This window comes from Salmo salar, chromosome 12 (assembly GCF_965601325.2).
Source record: "Salmo salar chromosome 12, fSalSal1, whole genome shotgun sequence".
NCBI lineage: Eukaryota > Metazoa > Chordata > Actinopteri > Salmoniformes > Salmonidae > Salmo > Salmo salar.
This window is the reverse complement of record NC_138302.1, coordinates 87,354,422-87,373,556: the sequence shown is the minus strand read 5'-3', so window position 1 is coordinate 87,373,556 and position 19,135 is coordinate 87,354,422. Positions and strand designations below refer to the sequence as shown.

Below are 19,135 nucleotides of genomic sequence, written 5' to 3'. Positions count from 1 at the left end.
TGGCGCTGGGCCAATTGTGCGCCGCCTCATGGTTTTCCCGGTCACAGACGGCTGTGACAGCCTGGGATCGAACCTGGGTCTGTAGTGATGCCTCAAGCACTGCCCTTTATTGTTGGCAATTTGAATGCACAAAAATACCTGAGGCCAATCAGTCAACTGATATTGAAAGACCTTTTTCTTTAAAGGTATCTGTGACAAACAGATGCATATCTGTATTCCCAGTCATGTGAAATCAATAGATTAGGGCCTAATGAATTTATTTCAATTGACTGATTTTCTTCATGAACTGTAACTCAGTAAAATCTTTAAAATTGTCGTATGTTGCGTTTATATTTTTGTTCAGTATAGTTACTGTTGCTAAAAGTTTTGAAGAATTTGAAGTTGGGAAAGTGGTCACAGTAGCTGATTTGTGTCAAACGTTTGTTTACAAAAATTGTTTACAGTGAATATAATAAAAGGTTGGGAGTGATGTCACAAATCCCATGAAAGTGGATGGAGGTCAAGCCACACTAATAAGAAGCATGCCGAAGATTTACAGTGGGGACTCTTGCTTGGCAAGCACTAGTATTGAGTAACCCAGGAATGTCACGAGTTATTTGACACGAGAAAGCTCGAAAAAATTGCTCTACAGAGCACCAATAGGCACAATGAACGGCTAAATTACATCCGGACACGATGGGTCCGCAGTGCTCCCCTGATGCTCCTCCTCCTCATCACTCTATAGGAGCTAGTGACGACCGAGGTTGAGTGGGTCGTCAGTAGTTAGCACAGCCGCAAAGTCATAAACCGCACACATTTCTACAATTTATCTTATTAAAATCGAATTATACACCTAACCTTAAACACACTGTTAACCTTATGCTTAACCTTAAATGAAGACCCCAAAACATGATTTTTATTTTGACTTTGTGGCTGTGTTATCTAGTGGAGACGGGATGAGGGACCATCTCCATGCGGCCGCTTTGTCGGGGGTGGGACTAGTGATCGTTGTTGAGGAAGGCTGACTATCCTACTAACGTTACGATCTTACTGGTAGATAGATAGATACATGTTAATTAAAGAATCTCACAGGTCGACAATAACTTTGGCTTGTTTAAATAATGGTTCAATTTCAAAGGTGTTGGCTGAAAAACCTTATCCTGCAGAGTCCGTACTGTCGGGGAGTTCTACCATCGAGAGAAAGTTATATCCCTGAGTTCGCATTTTGCCTCCTGTTTGGACATCGACGCGCTGGATACAGTACCACATCAGGTTAGTAGCCTACTATAGTCTAACATACTATAGTAGTGTACAAGTAGGCTATTCATGATTTTGTTGAACTTGTACAATGAAGTGATTTTGTCTGCAAAAGTTGTAACTGGAGATACATTCCACTGTCGCAACGTTTGCAGTTAGTTGCAATTAAAAAACGACATGGGGGCAGAGAGGAAAAGGAAATGCGAGAGGGCGTACTCCGCCCACGAAAATAAGACAACGAAGTGAGGAATTTTTGTATGGAGGTCATTGCAGCCTATCTTTGAGGACATGTATTTCCATTGTTAGAACGGTCACTTGACTATCTTGTCAATATAGATACTCTTTGATATAGGCTTTTTACGAGTATTCATGACTCCAATTACATTGCATTAAGCTGGCTGGCTAAATTGAGTTATTGGACGTCCCATTTAGCCTTGTGAGAGAAATGGCGCAACGCTGCCCAAATGCAAATACACATCGCACGCGATACCGTTTTGGAAACATTAAGAATTGAATTTTAATATTAGCTATAAGTAATTGTTCTAATAAAAAGATACACTTAACTGTAGGGATTCAAGTTCTGTCACTGCGACTGATTTCCGTCATATGGATTCTGGAGAGGTCGTTTTTGAGATGTAGATCTGGGGGTGTTTGGAGATGAAAGCCTACTACAGACAGTCTGTTCAACTAAATATATTCCCAAATAAATGTTCTCTCAAATTGTATTTTCTTTGTTAAGCTGTGTGCACTCAACTGCCATGCATGATTGTAGCGGACACTTCAATGTTCAGACAAAGCTGGAATTAAATACAACTCGCACCACCGTGTTGCTCAGCTCAAACAGCAGTGTATAGGCAACTCAAAGCCTATACTTCATCACTCAGGAAGTAACTTTCCAGTGCTTCTATTTTTGACATTTAATGTTATTAAAACTACACCAGACAACCAGAATAGTTTACCTATTTACTTAGTCGTCTTCTATGCGAGAGTAATATTCCTCTCGAGGTGCATTCAAAATTGGGAGAGCCATAGGCGGTAAAGATGTATTCTGGCAAGCAGTCGATGCACAACAATTCTTGATGTAAGCGCAATTCCTGATGCACTCTTTGAAAGCAGTGTTGGCCTTTGTTAAAAAAAAATGGGGATCCTAGTTTTACACTGAACAAAAATATACATGCAACAACAATAAACATCCAACATTTTCAAAGATTTTACTGAGTTACAGTTGATAAGGAAATCAGTCAACTGATATTGAAAGACCTTTTTCTTTAAAGGTATCTGTGACCAACAGATGCAAATCTGTGTTCCCAGTCATGTGAAATCCATAGATTTGGGCCTAATGATTTCACATGACTAAGAAAATGTAGGCACTCACTACTGTAAGTCGCTCTGGATAAGAGCATCTGCTAAATTACCAAAATATAAATGGAACACATATGCATCTGTTGGTTACAGATACCTTTAAAATAAAGGTAGGGGCGTGGATCAGAAAACCAGTCAGTATCTGGTGTGACCACCATTTGCCTCATGCAGCGTGACACATTTCATTCAATGTAGTTGATTATGCTGTTGATTGTGGAATGTTGTCCCACTCCTCTTCAATGGCTGGGGGAAGTTTCTGGATATTGGCGGGAACTAGAACATGCTGTCGTACACGTTGATCCAGAGGCTCCCAAACATGCTCAATGGGTGACATGTCTGGTGAGTATGCAGGCCATGGAAGGACTGGGACATTTTCAGCTTCCAGGAATTGTGTACATATCCTTGCGACATGGGGCCGTGCATTATCATGTGAAGCATGAGGTGATGGCAGTGGATGAATGGCATGACAATGGGTCTCAAGATCTCGTCACAGTATTTCTGTGCATTCAAATTGCCATCGATAAAATGCAATTGTGTTCATTGTCTGTAGCTTATGCCAGCCCATACCATAACCCCACTGCCACCATGGGGCCCATCTTCCTCTACCTCCTCAGCATAAGACACCTTCTGCACTACTCTGATCCTGGCAACTTCAACCTGCTTTTCTCTCACAGGACACCTGATCTCCAGCACCATGGGTAGCCCTACAGTTTACACACACCGATACTACACATTCCTTTGTCTCATGTCCTCCTGCACACTTCTCACATCTAGGAATATCCCACCTACACACTGCTGCCACATGACCATAAGCTTGACACCTAAAATACTGTAATGGGTTTGGGACAAAAGCTAACTGACACATCCTGACTTGACTTTGTCTGGTAAAGACTCTGCATCAAATGTCAGGATTACAGATCGTGTCTTCTCTGTTTCACCACGCTCTCCACCAGGTCTGCGTCACAACAAATGGCGGGCGTCACAGACACCGGGAATCTTCAACTTCAGTTGACCCTCAACACTTAGTCACTCCAGTTAACACTCCTTTCAACAGCGCCCTGCTCCAGAGAGGAAAGTAAGTCCTATTTCTTGTCCCCAGTTTCGTGGTGTGGAGCGCACGCTCCCTCTGGAAGGCAGAAGTGCAAAAAATCTACAAGATTCCACTTCCACAAAAAATCAACAATATTCCACTTCGAGTCACTTTCACCAACCCAACATTCTCCAACCTCTTTTCCACCCAACCCGACACCACATATGGAGTTGCCAGAAGGAAAAGATCCATTCTGTCAAAAAATCTCAGAATCATCTTTGACATCATCAGGACGAGGCTCAAACTCTGCGATCTTCACCACACCTGCCACCGTAATTAATTCATCCTCACTCTCATCATGTTCAATTTCCTTAGCTCTTCTAAAAGTTCTGTGTGATCCACCTCTGCATATTCACTCAAAACATGTTCCACTTTTCAATTTTTCTTCCTGTCTGCCATCTTCACCTTGATCAGATCTTCCGGAAGGCTTGTGCATTCATTCCCCCATTCCATATATGCTTATGTTCCACTTTCCTCCTTTTTTCCCTTTCCACCCATCTTACCCTCACCTCATGGCCACACCGGCAGCCACTGAAAAACTATTCTGACCTGTACCCCATGCGGCATCACTTTACAAATGCAGTTTTACAACCAGAGTTTCAAGTATGCTTTAGGAGCAGTTGTGCAACAAAGCTCTTAAAGGAGCAATGGCATCTTAAACTGGCATTGACATACTTTGTAATATAAACCTACAAATACTTTTTTTTGAGTGAATAATTATTTGTATATTTATTATAAAATAGTAACAATCAGGATGTTGTGTCCAATGGGGTAAATGCAGATGGACAAACCCCAAGCTTCATCCTATGTACATTGTAATGCCACTATGCTGCATCAGTTAGGCTACAGGTGATAATGCTTATTGCTAATAGCACATCTAATAATGTGGGGACCTAAACAAGGGGACTGGAATTGGTCAAACTAGCAGTTTAATACATGAGTAAAATGATCTTCTTTCCCTAAAAGCATGATGGTCATGACTTTCTGACATTAAAGGGGAGGTTGGCTCCAGATAATCGATCTGAGATCGACTTAAGTTTCAGTCATGGGATTAATTTCTCGTTAACCCCTGAGACTGCTGTACAAAATGCGTTCCAGCTGGAAATGTGGACTGGAGTGGAGCAAATCCACCGTAAAAGCCAATTAATGGTCAATCCGAAATCTGCAGTGGCAGTACAGTATTTAAAATGATGCAGCCTACGGAGAAGTCGGAGCGTTCAGACTTCTTGCGCTTCGGGGAGCTGTTATACACATCCAATAACTTGTTGCGCACCACACGTAGTGACTCAGCGCTAATCTCTATAGCCATCCAGCTCATTACAAGCAACTGGCTAAACAAAAAGACAAGGCCTTACCTCTTCTGAGATGTTGGAGTTCGTTTCCCGGTACTGCACCGTTTTTCCACCTGCATCTCCATCCCAAATATTTTTGGGCCTGTTACAATACATCAATCATGATGGATTTGACAAATATCCACTTTGTTAGATACGATTTGTTGAATCTTCGCCACTCCATTGTCCGTCTATCTCCAATGGTCTGCATTCTATTGACCTCTTTACCACATCGATCCCCATTACCTCCCTGATCTCTTTCCAGGAGTTCAAACTTTAGTGTCTTTGAAATCCCTACAGGAGGTATCATAAAGATGTATCTTATTTGTGAACCTGTTCTGATAGCCTTTTGTCAAAGTTCCCCATGTTTATTGTCAAGGAAGTGAGTTTGTGTTTATATAGGATGTACCGCGCCACCTACCGTCAACCAATCATGTCAATGTAGAGGCGCACGGCATCGCTATACGGAGCTCGATATGGGCTATGCAAGCCTCTGGAGGCTCCGCAATCACGTCACACATTCCGTACGGAGCCTCCGGACCACATTGCCGGATCAAGACTCAGGTTTTTCACTTTAAATTGTCTAACAAAAAACAATGATTACAAAGTTTTTTTTTTAAAACATACAACTCTATGCACAAGGGCTAGGCCACTTTGAACAATTTCCACTGAACATTTTTACAAAAACACATTTACAGTTGAGACAAAGTTTGGTAACAGAATGCCAGTTTGTTTGTGCTGTCATTCTGTTACCAAACCGCATCTGCATTGTTCTTCAAGTAAATGCGTTTTTGTAAAATTTTCTGTGGAAATTAAGTAGTTCTTGGAGGGTGAAGGGTTAATGTGTCCTACGCTGAGTCAGACCCCCTGCAGTAACTTCCTCATTGTGTTGTGTCCAGCCCTGCAGATGACTGCATTATGAGAGGGCTTATAGATCCCACTGGGCTCTGACTTCAGCAGTCTCAACACAGAGCACTATCATTACCCCTAATAGACAGGTCTAACTCTAATTACTGCACACACTACATACCTTTTGACCGGCTTGCCTTTGATTTAATGATTCGATTTTTTTTTAAAGATGTTTTGTTGCCTTTTTTATATCGAGATGGTAGAGAACCAAATAGTTTCTTTGTGATCAAGGGTGAGATGGAGGTAGAAAGAGAGGGGGGTGTGTTTCTCTCTTTCTGTGAGAGGGGGGTGTGTTTCTCTCTTTCTGTGAGAGGGGGGGGTGTTTCTCTGTGAGAGGGGTGTGTGTTTCTCTTTCTGTGAGAGGGGGGGGGGTGTATTTCTCTCTTTCTGTGAGAGGGGGGGGTGTATTTCTCTCTTTCTGTGAGAGGGGGGGGTGTATTTCTCTTTCTGTGAGAGGGGGGGGTGTATTTCTCTCTTTCTGTGAGAGGGGGGGGGTGTATTTCTCTCTTTCTGTGAGAGGGGGGGGTGTATTTCTCTCTTTCTGTGAGAGGGGGGGTGTATTTCTCTCTTTCTGTGAGAGGGGGGGTGTATTTCTCTCTTTCTGTGAGAGGGGGGGTGTATTTCTCTCTTTCTGTGAGAGGGGGGGTGTATTTCTCTCTTTCTGTGAGAGGGGGGTGGGTTTCTCTCTTTCTTTGAGAGTGAGAGGCGTAGCAGCTTTAGCAGCAGGACTCTGGCAGATCAAACGTTCTTCCTCTGGATTAGAGAAAGGTAGAGGGGGAGAGCAGCTCTTTTGTTGTCTCTGATAAACCTCATTCTTAAAGACGGGCCATAACAACAAACATGAGTGCGCTGACCTTTACATTTTACATTTCTTACATTTTAGTCATTTAGCAGACGCTCTTATCCAGAGCGACTTACAGTAGTGAATGCATACATTTAATTTCATGCATTCTTTTTTTTTTTTAATATATATTTTTGTACTGGCCCCCCGTGGGAATCGAACCCACAACCCTGGCAATGCAAACACCATGCTTTACCAACTGAGCCACAGGGAACCACAGTGTGTGTGTGTGTGTGAGATGGCGAGGTGACCATCTTTGTGGGAAGGTGATGTGCTCTCCTCTCGCCCTTCAGCGCTGTGGCACCAACAATAATTCACCAGCGCATCACACAATTCAATGCTGCACAGCACCCTCTCTATACCCCCTCTCTATACCAGGGGTAGACAACTAGATTGAGCCGCAGGCCGATTTCTGTCGGAGTGAATGTTTGGTGGGCCGGAAAATAATTATCAATAATTTGCACTGCAAATTGACCACAGCTAAGCCCAAAAATGGATTATTTTCAAATACCATAATTTCATACCTTGATTACATTAAGACACAATCACATCTCTTTTTTTAAATTTGTGAGAATACTTGAACAGATCTTGGGGGGCCTACAAATATTCACTGGTGGATGCCTGTTTCTGACCACTGCTCTATACCGTCTCTCAACCCACACTTACTCTTTCTCTCTCTACCTCCCCACCTCTGTCTACAATCCCTTTATCTCATTCTCTACCCTTCCTTAAGGCGTCAGCATGCTTCAGTGTGGCTGGCACCTAGCCGAGAACCGAACGAGTGTGCTCGCATGCTCCCTTAAAAAACCTTCACTTGAAATACGAGCGATAGTACTGTTTGTCCATTTTGAGAAGCCGTAGCCAGTATACACTTCCTCAAAATAGTCCGAATTCATCTAAGATAACTCAACTCAAGAAATCTAACATTAATTTTGACGTTTTTTTCCCCAAGGAGATCTTAGTCGCTCAATTTTATATTAACTAAGACATGTCGTGCAGTATTTCTCAAAATTTCCTTTTGCATGAAAACGAGTCTGTCGTTGAATGACAACAAATACTTTATTGAAGAATCCCTACTGTTGACAAATCACCAACTTCAGCTTGCCTTAAGAAAAAATGTTGTGTGCCAAACAACGTCAGCACAAGAACTGTTCGTCAGGAGCTTCATTAAATGGGTTTCCATGGCCGAGCAGCTGCACACAAGGCTAAGATCACCATGCACAATGCCAAGTGTCGGCTGGAGTGGTGTAAAGCTCACCGCCATTGGACTCTGGAGCAGTGGAAACATGTTCTCTGGAGTGATGAATCTGGGTTTGGCGGATGTCAGGAGAATGCATAGTGCCAACTGTAAAGTTTTTGGTGGAGGAGGAATAATGATCTGGGTCTGCATGGTTAGTGCTAGGCCCCTTAGTTCCAGTGAAGGGAAATCTTAACTACAACATACAATGACATTCTAGATGATTCTGTGCTTCCAACTTTGTGGCCACAATTTGGGGAAGGCCCTTTGCTGTTTCAGCATAACAATGACCCCGTGCACAAAGCGAAGTTCATACAGAAATATTTTATGGAGATCGGTGTGGAAGAACTTGATTGGCCTGCACAGAGCCCTGACCTCAACCCCATCAAACACCTTTGGGATGAATTGGAACACCGACTGCGAGCCAGGCCTAATCGGCCAACATCAGTGCCCGACCTCACTAATGCTCTTGTGGCTGAATGTAAGCAATGTTCTGAGTGGAAAGCCTTCCCAGAAGATTTGAGGCTGTTATAGCAGCAAAGGGGGGGGGGGACAAACTCCATATTTATGCCTGTGATTTTGGAATGAGATTTTTGACAAGCAGGTGTCCACATACTTTTGGTCATGTGTATATCCTGATGCCTAGTCACCGTACCGATGCATATCTAACCCTACCACTCCAGTATCCATGCACATTGTAAATATGGTATTGGCACTGACCCTGTATATAGCGTACTTACTTTCTCGTGTTCTTATTTCTTGTGTTTTTGTTCTACTTTACTTTTTTAAATACATGTTTTATAGTACTACTGCATTGTTGGGATAGAGCAAGCAAGAAAGGCATTTCACTGTAGTAGTGCACGTGACAATTAAACTTAACTTGATCCAGCTATGGTCCAAACGTTCAATTGAGAACTCAAGGGCTGGGTATACCCACCTTGGCTTAAGGCTAAGTAGGCCTATACATTTTATTCATGACAACAGAATTCCACGGCAGTCAGAGTCAAGGCTATCCTGCTGGCTATAGTAATAGGGATATAATTCCTAATTTATATTAGCCTACCTCAGAAAGATATGAGAGGCGTCCATATCTGGGTCACAACACCGCAGGAAACCTATCTACTCTGCATTCTCAGAGAGTTCACTGAGTTCATGGAGATAGGACAGCAGCACAGGGCCGGTGGCAGAACTAATTAGTTGGACGTGCATTTGATTTCCATTTTTTTTTTACGAGGCCTCCTATGAAAACGGCAACCAAACAATAGTCACTTTGTGAGTAGCTCATTTCATGGACAACACGTTTCAAATGAGAAATTTAAGGACTAATTTGGCCGCTGCACCGAGAGATCTACACAAATATTCAAGCACTTTTTTTTCTTTATTTTTTTTGTCCCCTGTCACTTTTCTCTTCAATGTCACATTCGATTCCCGATCACATTCACTGTCACCAAGCAAATTCTTTACTACATTTTATAAAGTCAATAATCGCTCTATAAAGCAGGTAGGCCTATCTGCTATATCTCATACTCCACTTCTCTTATCGTAATCCCTAACACTGTAGCTACTATGCTACTGGTGGGTAAGTGGCTAGGTCCTCAAACAAACTCTCCTCATAGGCTATTTTAAATATTTATGTAGTTGTTACTCGTTTTATAATTCAAGAAGCCAGGTACATTTTATTGCATTGTCTCTTTTAACAACCATTTTTTACTTTTTATATAAAAAAATATATATATGTGTCACAGCCCATGCTCCAAACAGCCTCTGAACAAAGAAAAAAACATCCTGATAAAGGCCATGGACAACCTGGGGAAAAAAGCTAACTCAGTCTCTGCAACCAACAACGGGAAATTATGTGGTGTAAACCAACCATATTATAAACCAAATTGGCCCACATAAAGAGAGGAGGGATGCTGGTGTTCACCAGAGACATTCCGTCCTTGAACAGTTCCTCCACCAACAATCTGAAATGCCCGACGGCACCAATCTGTCCAACTGTTGGGTAATCTTAAGCTTGTTCCATAAGTGAGGTGTGAAGAAACTAAAAGCCATTTTACCTAAATCTGTACTGACATAAGGAATTTCAAGAGTTAGCCATCCCTGTGAGCGGGTATGGTATCTCATGCTTTCATAGGTTAGTAAGGATGTTAGGCAATGTGGGAGTTTTTGCGTAAGCGCTTTGTAAATTAACAGAATGCGATGTTCCAACCTATAAAAAAACCAGTAAGGGCCAGCCGCTTTCTGAGAGCGAATGCAATGATGAGTGCAAAATTGATCACGGAGGGCGCAGTGTTAAATAGCTTCCAACGGGCTTCAATGAAGTGGGAGCTGCATTAAGTAAATAATGGTGTCATAGTCTAGGACCGGTAGGAATAACTGAATGATCTGCTTTCTACTATTAAGCGAGGGGCACAATCTATTTCTATAGAAATCCAGTTTTATTTTCAGCTTCTTAGTTAACTCACCGATGTTGTTTTAAAAGACAACTTATCAACGATCCAAATGCCCAGGTATCTACAGTGCATTCGTTAAGTATTCTTTTTCCACATTTTGTTACGTTATAGCCTTATTCCAAAATTGATTAAATAATTTTTTCCCTCATCAATCTACACACAATACCTTATAAGGACAAAGCGAAAACAGTTTTTTTGATTTTTTTTATAGCAATTTTATTCAAAACAAAAAACTGAAAGCTTATTTACATAAGTATTCAGACCCTTTGCTATGATATTTGAAATTGAGCTCAGGTGCATCCTGTTTCTATTGATCATCCTTGATGTTTCTACAACTTGATTGGAGTCCACCTATGGTAAATTCAAATTGATTGGACATGTCTATGTAAGGTCCCACAGTTGACAGTGCATCTCATAGCAAAAACCAAGCCATGAGGTCGAAGGTATTGTCTGTAGAGCTCAGAGACAGGATTGTGTCGAGGAACAGATCTGGGGAAGGGTACCAAAACATTTCTGCAGCATTGAAGGCCCCCAAGAACACAGTGGCCTCCCATTTAAGAATGATGAAGAAGTTTGGAACCACCAAGACTCTTCCTAGAGCTGGCCGCCTGGCATAACTGAGCAATCGGGGGAGAAGGGCCATGGTCAGGGAGGTGACCAAGAACCTGATGGTTACTCTGACAGAGCTCTAGAGTTCTCTGTGGCGATGGGAGAAACTTCCAGAAGGACAACCACCAATCAGGCCATTATGGTAGAGTGGCCAGACAGAAGCCACTTCTCAGTAAAAGGCACATGACAAGCCCACTTGGCGTTTTCAAAAAGGCACCTAAAGACACTGACCATGAGAAACAATATTCTCTGGTTTGATGAAACCAAAATTGAACTCTTTGGCCTGAATGTCAAGCATCACGTCTGGAGGAAACCTGGCATCATCCCTACGGTGAAGCATGGTGGTGGCAGCGCCATGCTGTGGGGATGTTTTTCAGCGGCAGGGACTGGGAGACTAGTCAGGATTGAAGGAAAGATGAATGGTGCAAAGTAGAGATCTTTGATGAAAACCTGCTCAGGACCTCAGACTGGGGGCGAAGATTCACCTTCCAACAGGACAACGACCCTAAGCACAAAGCAAAGAACGCAGGGGTGCCTCTAAATGTCCTTCAGTGGCCCAGCCAGAGCCCGGACTTGAACCCGATCGAACATCTCTGGAGAGACGCTCCCCATCCAACCTGACAGAGCGTGAGAGGCTCTGCAGAGAAGAATAGGACAAACTCCCCAAATACAGGTGTGCCAAGCTTGTAGCGTCATACCCAAGAAGACTTGATGCTGTAATCACTGTTAAAAGTGCTTCAACAAAGTACTGAGTAAAGGGTCTGAATACTTATGTAAATGTGATACTTCTGCTTTTTGTAGTGTGTAGATTGATGAGGGGGGAAAAACAGTTTAATCAATTTTAGAATGAGGCTGTAACCTAACAAAATGTGGGAAAAGTCAAGGGGTCTGAATACTTTCCGAATGCACTGTATAAGAAGGGACACGGTCAATTTGGGCTCCATTGACGGTGCAGATACTTCAATCTTGGAAGTCATTATAGTGGTCTCTAGAAAACATGTACTACAGATGCAAAGGACAAACATTATAGTCCATTGAGCCCATTTCAGCCATTACCGGCGTGTGTTTGATAGGTCACTGCAAACGTTTCTGCAGTCCTAACAATAACGTAGAAAAAGAAAGAGCACAAGCAAGAGTTGGAAAGAGTCGCAAGAATAAAATGAAAGCAATCAATCCAGTGAGATTTAAGTAACAAGTGGATTTTGCACCACTAAAACACAGGACATTTCTGGCTGAAATGGAGAACTCTACAGGTGGGCGGGGCATGCGCGTTTAAGGGTATTTATATGTTTAAGGTAATGACTAAAGAATTCCACCCTGAAACGTAATTATTAGATTATGTAACATGTATAAGGAATAATTAGTGATAAACTTAAGTCCAATAAGGTTTGGTCGAGACAAGTATGGGAGAGAAATGTGTGTGACTAAGAAAATACAGAGGACAATTAAACTATTCATGACCTGACCTGGTTGGAACTCTAAGAAACTTACGACAGGAAAGGGAGTCCTGTCAAGGTCCCTCTAATCTCGGGAGGATAGAACTGCCAGCCTGGTAGTGATAAATGAGGACTGTGGGGAAAGATACATCCCACCTACGTTTGTGTGGGGGTGAGAGTTATAAAATGACATGTCTTTGCATTTTGGACTTTAGAACGTTCTCATGAATAAAGAACCAACCTTTTGCAGAATCTGAGTCTTTGCCTAATTATTATTAAACCCAGGGTCTTACAAACCTCTGGGATTGGTCAAAGCTTAAATAATTGTTAGTTATCATCATTGGGATTGAAAATTCTCGTGACAGCGTTGCTAAAAGTTTAATAGAGCACGTGTGTGAGAGATTCTTCTATCTGTGTATAGGGATCCTTGGTGTGAGAGAACGTACTCTAGTTGCAGTCAAACCAGATGGGGTCCAGCGTCGCCTTGTGGGGCAGATCACGCAACGCTTTGAACAGAAAGGCTTCAAACTGGTGGGCCTGAAGATGCTACAGGTGAGAATGTCCAATTCCAAATGAACCCCAAAGCTCCTGCCTCCTAGGCATCTGAAAGGATTGGATAGGTATAAGTAGTATGATAATAAGCAATATGATAGTAGCCTCAACTTGTCCTCTGATACAATATTTGGAACTTGTCATGGATGTGGTTTATTCATAAATGACTATGTAAATACCAGACTTTAAAATAAAGGTTAACCCAATGTTGGCTTTCTTTCAGGCACCAGAGGAGCAGCTCTCTCAGCATTACCATGAGTTAAGGAGGAAGCCGTTTTACCCCAGTCTCCTGCACTACATGACCTCTGGTCCCATAGTTGTTATGGTGAGGGTTCCTGCCTCTGTCTAGCCTCATAATCTAAACTTCAATTGCTCCGTTTCACGGCTCGATTCAATCTGTAGCTCTGAAGTTCAGCGCGATTGAAAGGTAAAGGCTGGAAATGATGGCTCAATTGGAAATAATCTTTTACATTTCAAGCATGCTATAGCACTGAACTTCGGCGATATGGATTGAATCAGTCCACACTGTTTTCTCACTTCACTGATCAGTCTGGGTGTCCTCTAATAGATGGATGCCTGGACAGTTATTTCTATAAAATAACTGGTACGATCAGCTGTTAAGGCCCTTGCTCAATGGCACAACGGTAGTAGATGGTTGCCATGATCTGAGACCAGCAGCCCTCCTTTTGCCAGTTCAGTTTTTCATCACTCAGCCCTAGACTCTACCCACCTCCTCTGGGCTACCTACTGTACCATTATTCAATTAGTTTTGAGTAATGACCCTCCAAATCGGTTTTAGTGAAAAGATGGCCAGATGAAATGAGAAGCCACGTTTATACCTGGTTCTAACATTTGTCCTGACATTCTGATTCTGCCTACATTTATAGACAGGTGTAGGCGATTTAAAAGAAGCATTGTGATCAGATCTTCCTGACCACTGCCTCCAGAGGCAGTCAGGGCTGTAGTCATGTGTCTGGTTGGGCCAGTAACCAAAAGATTGCTGGTTTCGAATACCTGAGCCGACAAGGTGAACAATCTGTAGATGTGCACTTGAGCAAGGGACTTAACTCTAATTTGCTCCAAGTGCGCTGCACTACTATGGCTGACCCTATAAAACGACACATTTCACTGCACCTATCCGGACGCAAGTAATCACCCAGGATAAATGGGGCTAGATTGTGAAACAATAATTAAATAAAGCAATTCATTTTAGATTCCCAGACTACACTGCCTTAACTTATGTTAAATTCAAAACCACCTAACCACTTGTGTAGGGATTAGATAGTGGCAGTGTGTTCAAATATCGATTTAGTGCCAAATTGATTGACTTTAAATTAACTTGCTGAATTGACTGATTTTGAAATGGGATTGCCCTAATCCTGATTGAGAACTAAATGAATTGTTGTTGTCTAGGTGTGGGAGGGTTATAATGTGGTCCGGACATCCCGGATCATGATAGGAGACACCAACCCAGTCGAGGCCCAAGCAGGCACCGTTCGAGGGGACTTCAGCATTCACATCAGCAGGTGAACCTTTTTCAACAAAGATTCAAATTGAAAGATGTTTCACGTTACAATAATTGGCACAATACCCTTTTCAACAAATATTTTAAGATAATTGGATGACAATATGAATTTTGAGGCAATAAAATGAAAGGATGTCTAAACATTGAACTTTATCATTGAGTGTGTTTTGAAAATGGGAGCATCATTTCAATGGCAAAATACTAAACTGGACTTCAAGCCATTAACAACGAACTAATGAATGTAGGTTTGTGTTTTTTATAGAAATGTGGTCCATGCCAGTGATTCGGTAGAGGGGGCTCAGAGGGAGATCCAGCTGTGGTTTCATCGAAAGGAACTGATGGATTGGGACTGCTGTGACCACAGCAGTACCTATCAGATATGAGAAAGAGATTGTAGGCAGAGATGGAGAGAGTTAAGCATTTCATTATACTGTTGTATCCTGTGCATGTGACAATGAAACTTGAAAGAGTGAACAAGGTAGAACGACCAATAGGAATAGTGGCTCCATAACCATACCTACCTCTTTATGTGTCTTGCTTGCAACACTCAGTGCCCCACGTGCAATACTCAGCCCTCTCCATCGTGTTGGCTCCAATACCCCTGAGCCTCCTAACTACTCTTATAGTGTTCGGTCCTCGCCATATGTGCAGTGCGTTCGGAAAGTATTCAGAGCCCTTGACTTTCCACATTTTGTTACGTCACAGCCTTATTCTAAAATTAATTAAATAGTTTTTTCCCCCTCATTCATCTACACACAGTACCCCAAAACGACAAAGCAATAACAGGTTTTTACAAATGTTTGCAAATGTATAAAATATAAAAAACTGAAATATTACATTTTACGTAAGTATTCAGACCCTTTACTCAGTACTTTGTTGAAGAACCTTTAGCAGCAATTACAGCCTAGAGTCTTCTTGGGTATGACGCTACAAGCTTGGCATACATGTATTTGGAGAGTTTCTCCCATTATTCTCTGCTGGGTCTCTCAAGCTCTGTCAAGTTGGATGGGGAGCGTCGCTGCACAGCTATTTTCAGGTCTTTCCAGAGATGTTCGATCGGGTTCAAGTCCGGGCTCTGGCTGGGCCACTCAAGAACATACAGAGACTTGTCCCAAAGCCACTCCTACGTTGTCTTGTATGGGTGCCTAGGGTTGTTGTCCTGTTGGAAGGTGAACCTTCGCCACAGTCTGAACCTGCTCCAGAGCACTCAGGACCTTTCATCAAGGATCTCTCTGTACTTTGCTCCGTTCATCTTTCCCTCGATCCTGACTAGTCTCCCAGTCCCTGCCGCTGAAAAACATCCCCACAGCTTGATGATACCACCACCATGCTTCACCGTAGGGATGGTGCCAGGTTTCCTCCAGATGTGACGCTTGGCTTTCAGGCCAGAGTGCAATCTTGGTTTCATCAGACTAGAGAATGCTGTTTCTCATGGTCTGAGAGTCCTTTAGGTGCTTTTTGGCAAACTCCAAGTGGGCGGTCATGTGGTTTTTACTGAGGAGAAGCTTCCGTCACTCTACCGTAAAGGCCTGATTAGTGGAGTGCTGCAGAGATGGGAGAACCTTCCAGAAGGACAACCATCTCCACAGAGGAGCTCTGTCAGTGACCATCAGGTTCTTGGTCACCTCCCTGACCAAGGCCCTCGTCCCCTGATTGCTCAGTTTGGCTGGGCGGCCAGCTCTAGGAAGAGTCTTGGTGGTTCCAAACTTCTTCCATTTAAGAATGATGGAGGCCACTGTGTTCTTGGGGACCTTCAATGCTGCAGATTTTTTTTTTTGGCACCCTTTACCAGATCTGTGCCTCGACACAATCTTGTCTCTGAGCTCTACGGACAATTCCTTCGACCTCATGGCTTGGTTTTTGCTCTGACATGCACTGTCAACAGTGGGTCCTTATATAGACAGGGGTGTGCCTTTCCAAATTATGTCCAGTCAATTGAATTTACCACAGGTGGACTCCAATCAAGTTGTAGAACCATCTCAAGGATGATCAATGGAAATAGGATGCCCCAGAGCTCAATTTCGAGTCTCATAGCAAAGGGTCTGAATACTTATGTAAAGGTATTTCAGTTTTTAATAAATGTGCAAACACTTCTAAAAACTTGTTTTCGCTGTCATTATGGGATATTGTGTGTAGATTGAGGGGAATAACATTTTTTTAAAAATTTTAGAATAAGGTTGTAAAATAACAAACTGGAAAAAAGGAAGGGGTCTGAATATTTTCTGAATACACTGTATTTGGACAGTGGAATTAATTTTAATTTTGGCTCTACTCCAGCATTTTGGATTTGAGATCAAATGATCGATATTACAGAATGTTAGTTTATTTGAGGGTGTTTTCATGCTTATCTGTTTTACCATTTAGACATAACAGCACTTTATATGTTAAGTACCCCCATTTGAAGAAGTATTTGAGCAAATTCACTTATAGTGTCGTCTAAATGTTAGTATTTGGTCCCTTATCACTTGGATTCAATGACTTCATCAAGCTTGTAACTTTACAAACTCATTCGCTGCATTTGCAATTTGTTTTTGGTTTATTGTGGGACATGTCTTGCCCAATATTAACTGAATGGTGTCATTTTATTTCTAAATGAGCTGAGAAGATGTTTCTGAAAACTTCCAAATCCATGCTGATGCTGCCATGATTTCCGAAAATTCATTATCACAGTGTATCACCCACTACAATTATGCAGTACAGTGTAGTCAGCAAGAATTTTAGCATTTACACTGGTGGGCCCCGGTGGCAATAAATTCATAAAACCAAAAGCTTACCATGACTTGGAAGAGTTCCGGTGTTGGATAGCCAGCTAGCTAACATAGCATCCCTCTCTGTCTATGAGTAGGCTAAACTAGCTAGCTGCATTCGCTAGGTAAGTGAAAAAATACAAAATATAGATATCTCTTTTGCTTCTCCTTCATTTTTGAAGAAATTAATTTGTTTAAAACTGTTCAACTATTGTCTTTCTCTCTTTGAGTCAACTACTGAACATTTTATGCACCGCAGTCTTAGCTAGCTGTAGCTTGTGCTTTCAGTACTAGATTAATTCTCTGATCCTTTGATTGGATGGGCAACATGTTAGTTCCTGCTCTGATAGAGGATGTCCTCCGCAAGTTGTCATAATTACTGTGTAAGTCTATGGAAGGGGGTGAGAACCACGAGCCTCCTAAGTTTTCTATTGAAGTTAATGTACCCAGAGGAGGATGGAAACTTGCTATCCTCTGGCTACACCATTATGCTACCCTACGGAGTGCTGCTGAAGACCTTCATTGCAAAACAGTATGTTTTAAACAATTATTTAGGATAGTTTTATCTAAAAAGTATAACTTTTTAAATGTTTCACTATTTACATTTTTCTGAAATTCACTGAGGAGGTGGTCCTCCACTTACACCAGTGGGGGCTCCTCAGAGGAATATCATCTTTGTGTCTCTAACTTTGTGATTATTCATGATTTTTTTATGATCCTGACAACATCCAAATTAATGTACGATTTTAAAACAAATCCTTATATTTTCACTTCCAAAAAGGTGACTCAAATGACACCTGACATCATTCACCATTCAGTTACTATTGGGCAAGACATGACCCAAAACAAACTGTAAATGCATCCAACAAGTTTGTAGTCACAAGCTTGATGTAGTCATTGAGTGTGGGGGACTAGATACATAAAATGCTTTTATGTCTCAATGGTAAAACAGACGTGTATGAAAATATCCTCATAGAAAACATTTGATCTCAAATCCAAAACACTGAGTACAGAGCCCCCCCCCCCCCCCCCAAAAAAAGAAAATGTAGCTTCACTGCCCAAATATGTGGTGAGGACTGTATGTTGTTGAGTTGCAAACGCATATTCTCAAAGCCCGCCCTCATCACTATACATGTGGTAAAGACGTCAATAGAATGCGACCAAAACAATGAGAATGCCATGGACATGCCACGCACGTGTCCCCCCTGTGGGGATAGATCCAGAATCCCCTCATTGCCAGCCATCAAAATTATCCTACATTTAGTCTATCGTTTATATGTGTATTTAATAACTGTTGAGGTAAAAATCTGAGTATAATGATTGTATTGATGTCAGCCCCAATGTATGTTCATGTCATCGTCACCAATCAACTGCATTACACTTAAGCGGCTTCATATACCATCACTGAAAACTGTCGGATATAAAAAATATATATTTTAGTAAGCACATTGTTGGCCTGTTAGAACATATGAATCATGACATATTTGACGAGTATACACTTTGTTAGATAAGCTTTTTTGAATGGACGCCAATGATGGTTTCCTTCTATTACCTACGGTCTGATTTTCATCAATCTCTTTACCGCATGTATAAAGTGACTGTCGCAATTGCCACAGATACTCTATCCCAGGGGTGTCAAACTCATTCCATGCAGGGCCGAGTGTCTGCTGGTTTTTGTTATTTTCTTTCAACTTGTGTAAGACCTAGACCAGGTGAGGGGAGTTCCCATTACTAGTTGTAATGGCAACCTTGGGGGTTGGAAAGGGGGACTTAGGGGACAGGTGGTGGGGGTAGGGAAACCCCCAAC

At 42.1% G+C, this 19,135-nt stretch overlaps 1 protein-coding gene across 1 annotated transcript; it reads left to right on the top strand.

The window, feature by feature from the left end:
• Positions 1 to 913: 913 nt before the first annotated feature.
• On the top strand, positions 914 to 18,372 carry LOC106565719 (nucleoside diphosphate kinase). Its single transcript, XM_014133132.3, has 5 exons — positions 914 to 1,251; positions 12,926 to 13,056; positions 13,280 to 13,381; positions 14,470 to 14,582; positions 14,844 to 18,372. The coding sequence occupies exons 1-5, from the start codon at positions 1,101 to 1,103 to the stop codon at positions 14,962 to 14,964; spliced, it is 618 nt and encodes a 205-aa protein (XP_013988607.1). The 5' UTR covers positions 914 to 1,100; the 3' UTR covers positions 14,965 to 18,372.
• The last annotated feature ends 763 nt before the right edge of the window (positions 18,373 to 19,135 follow it).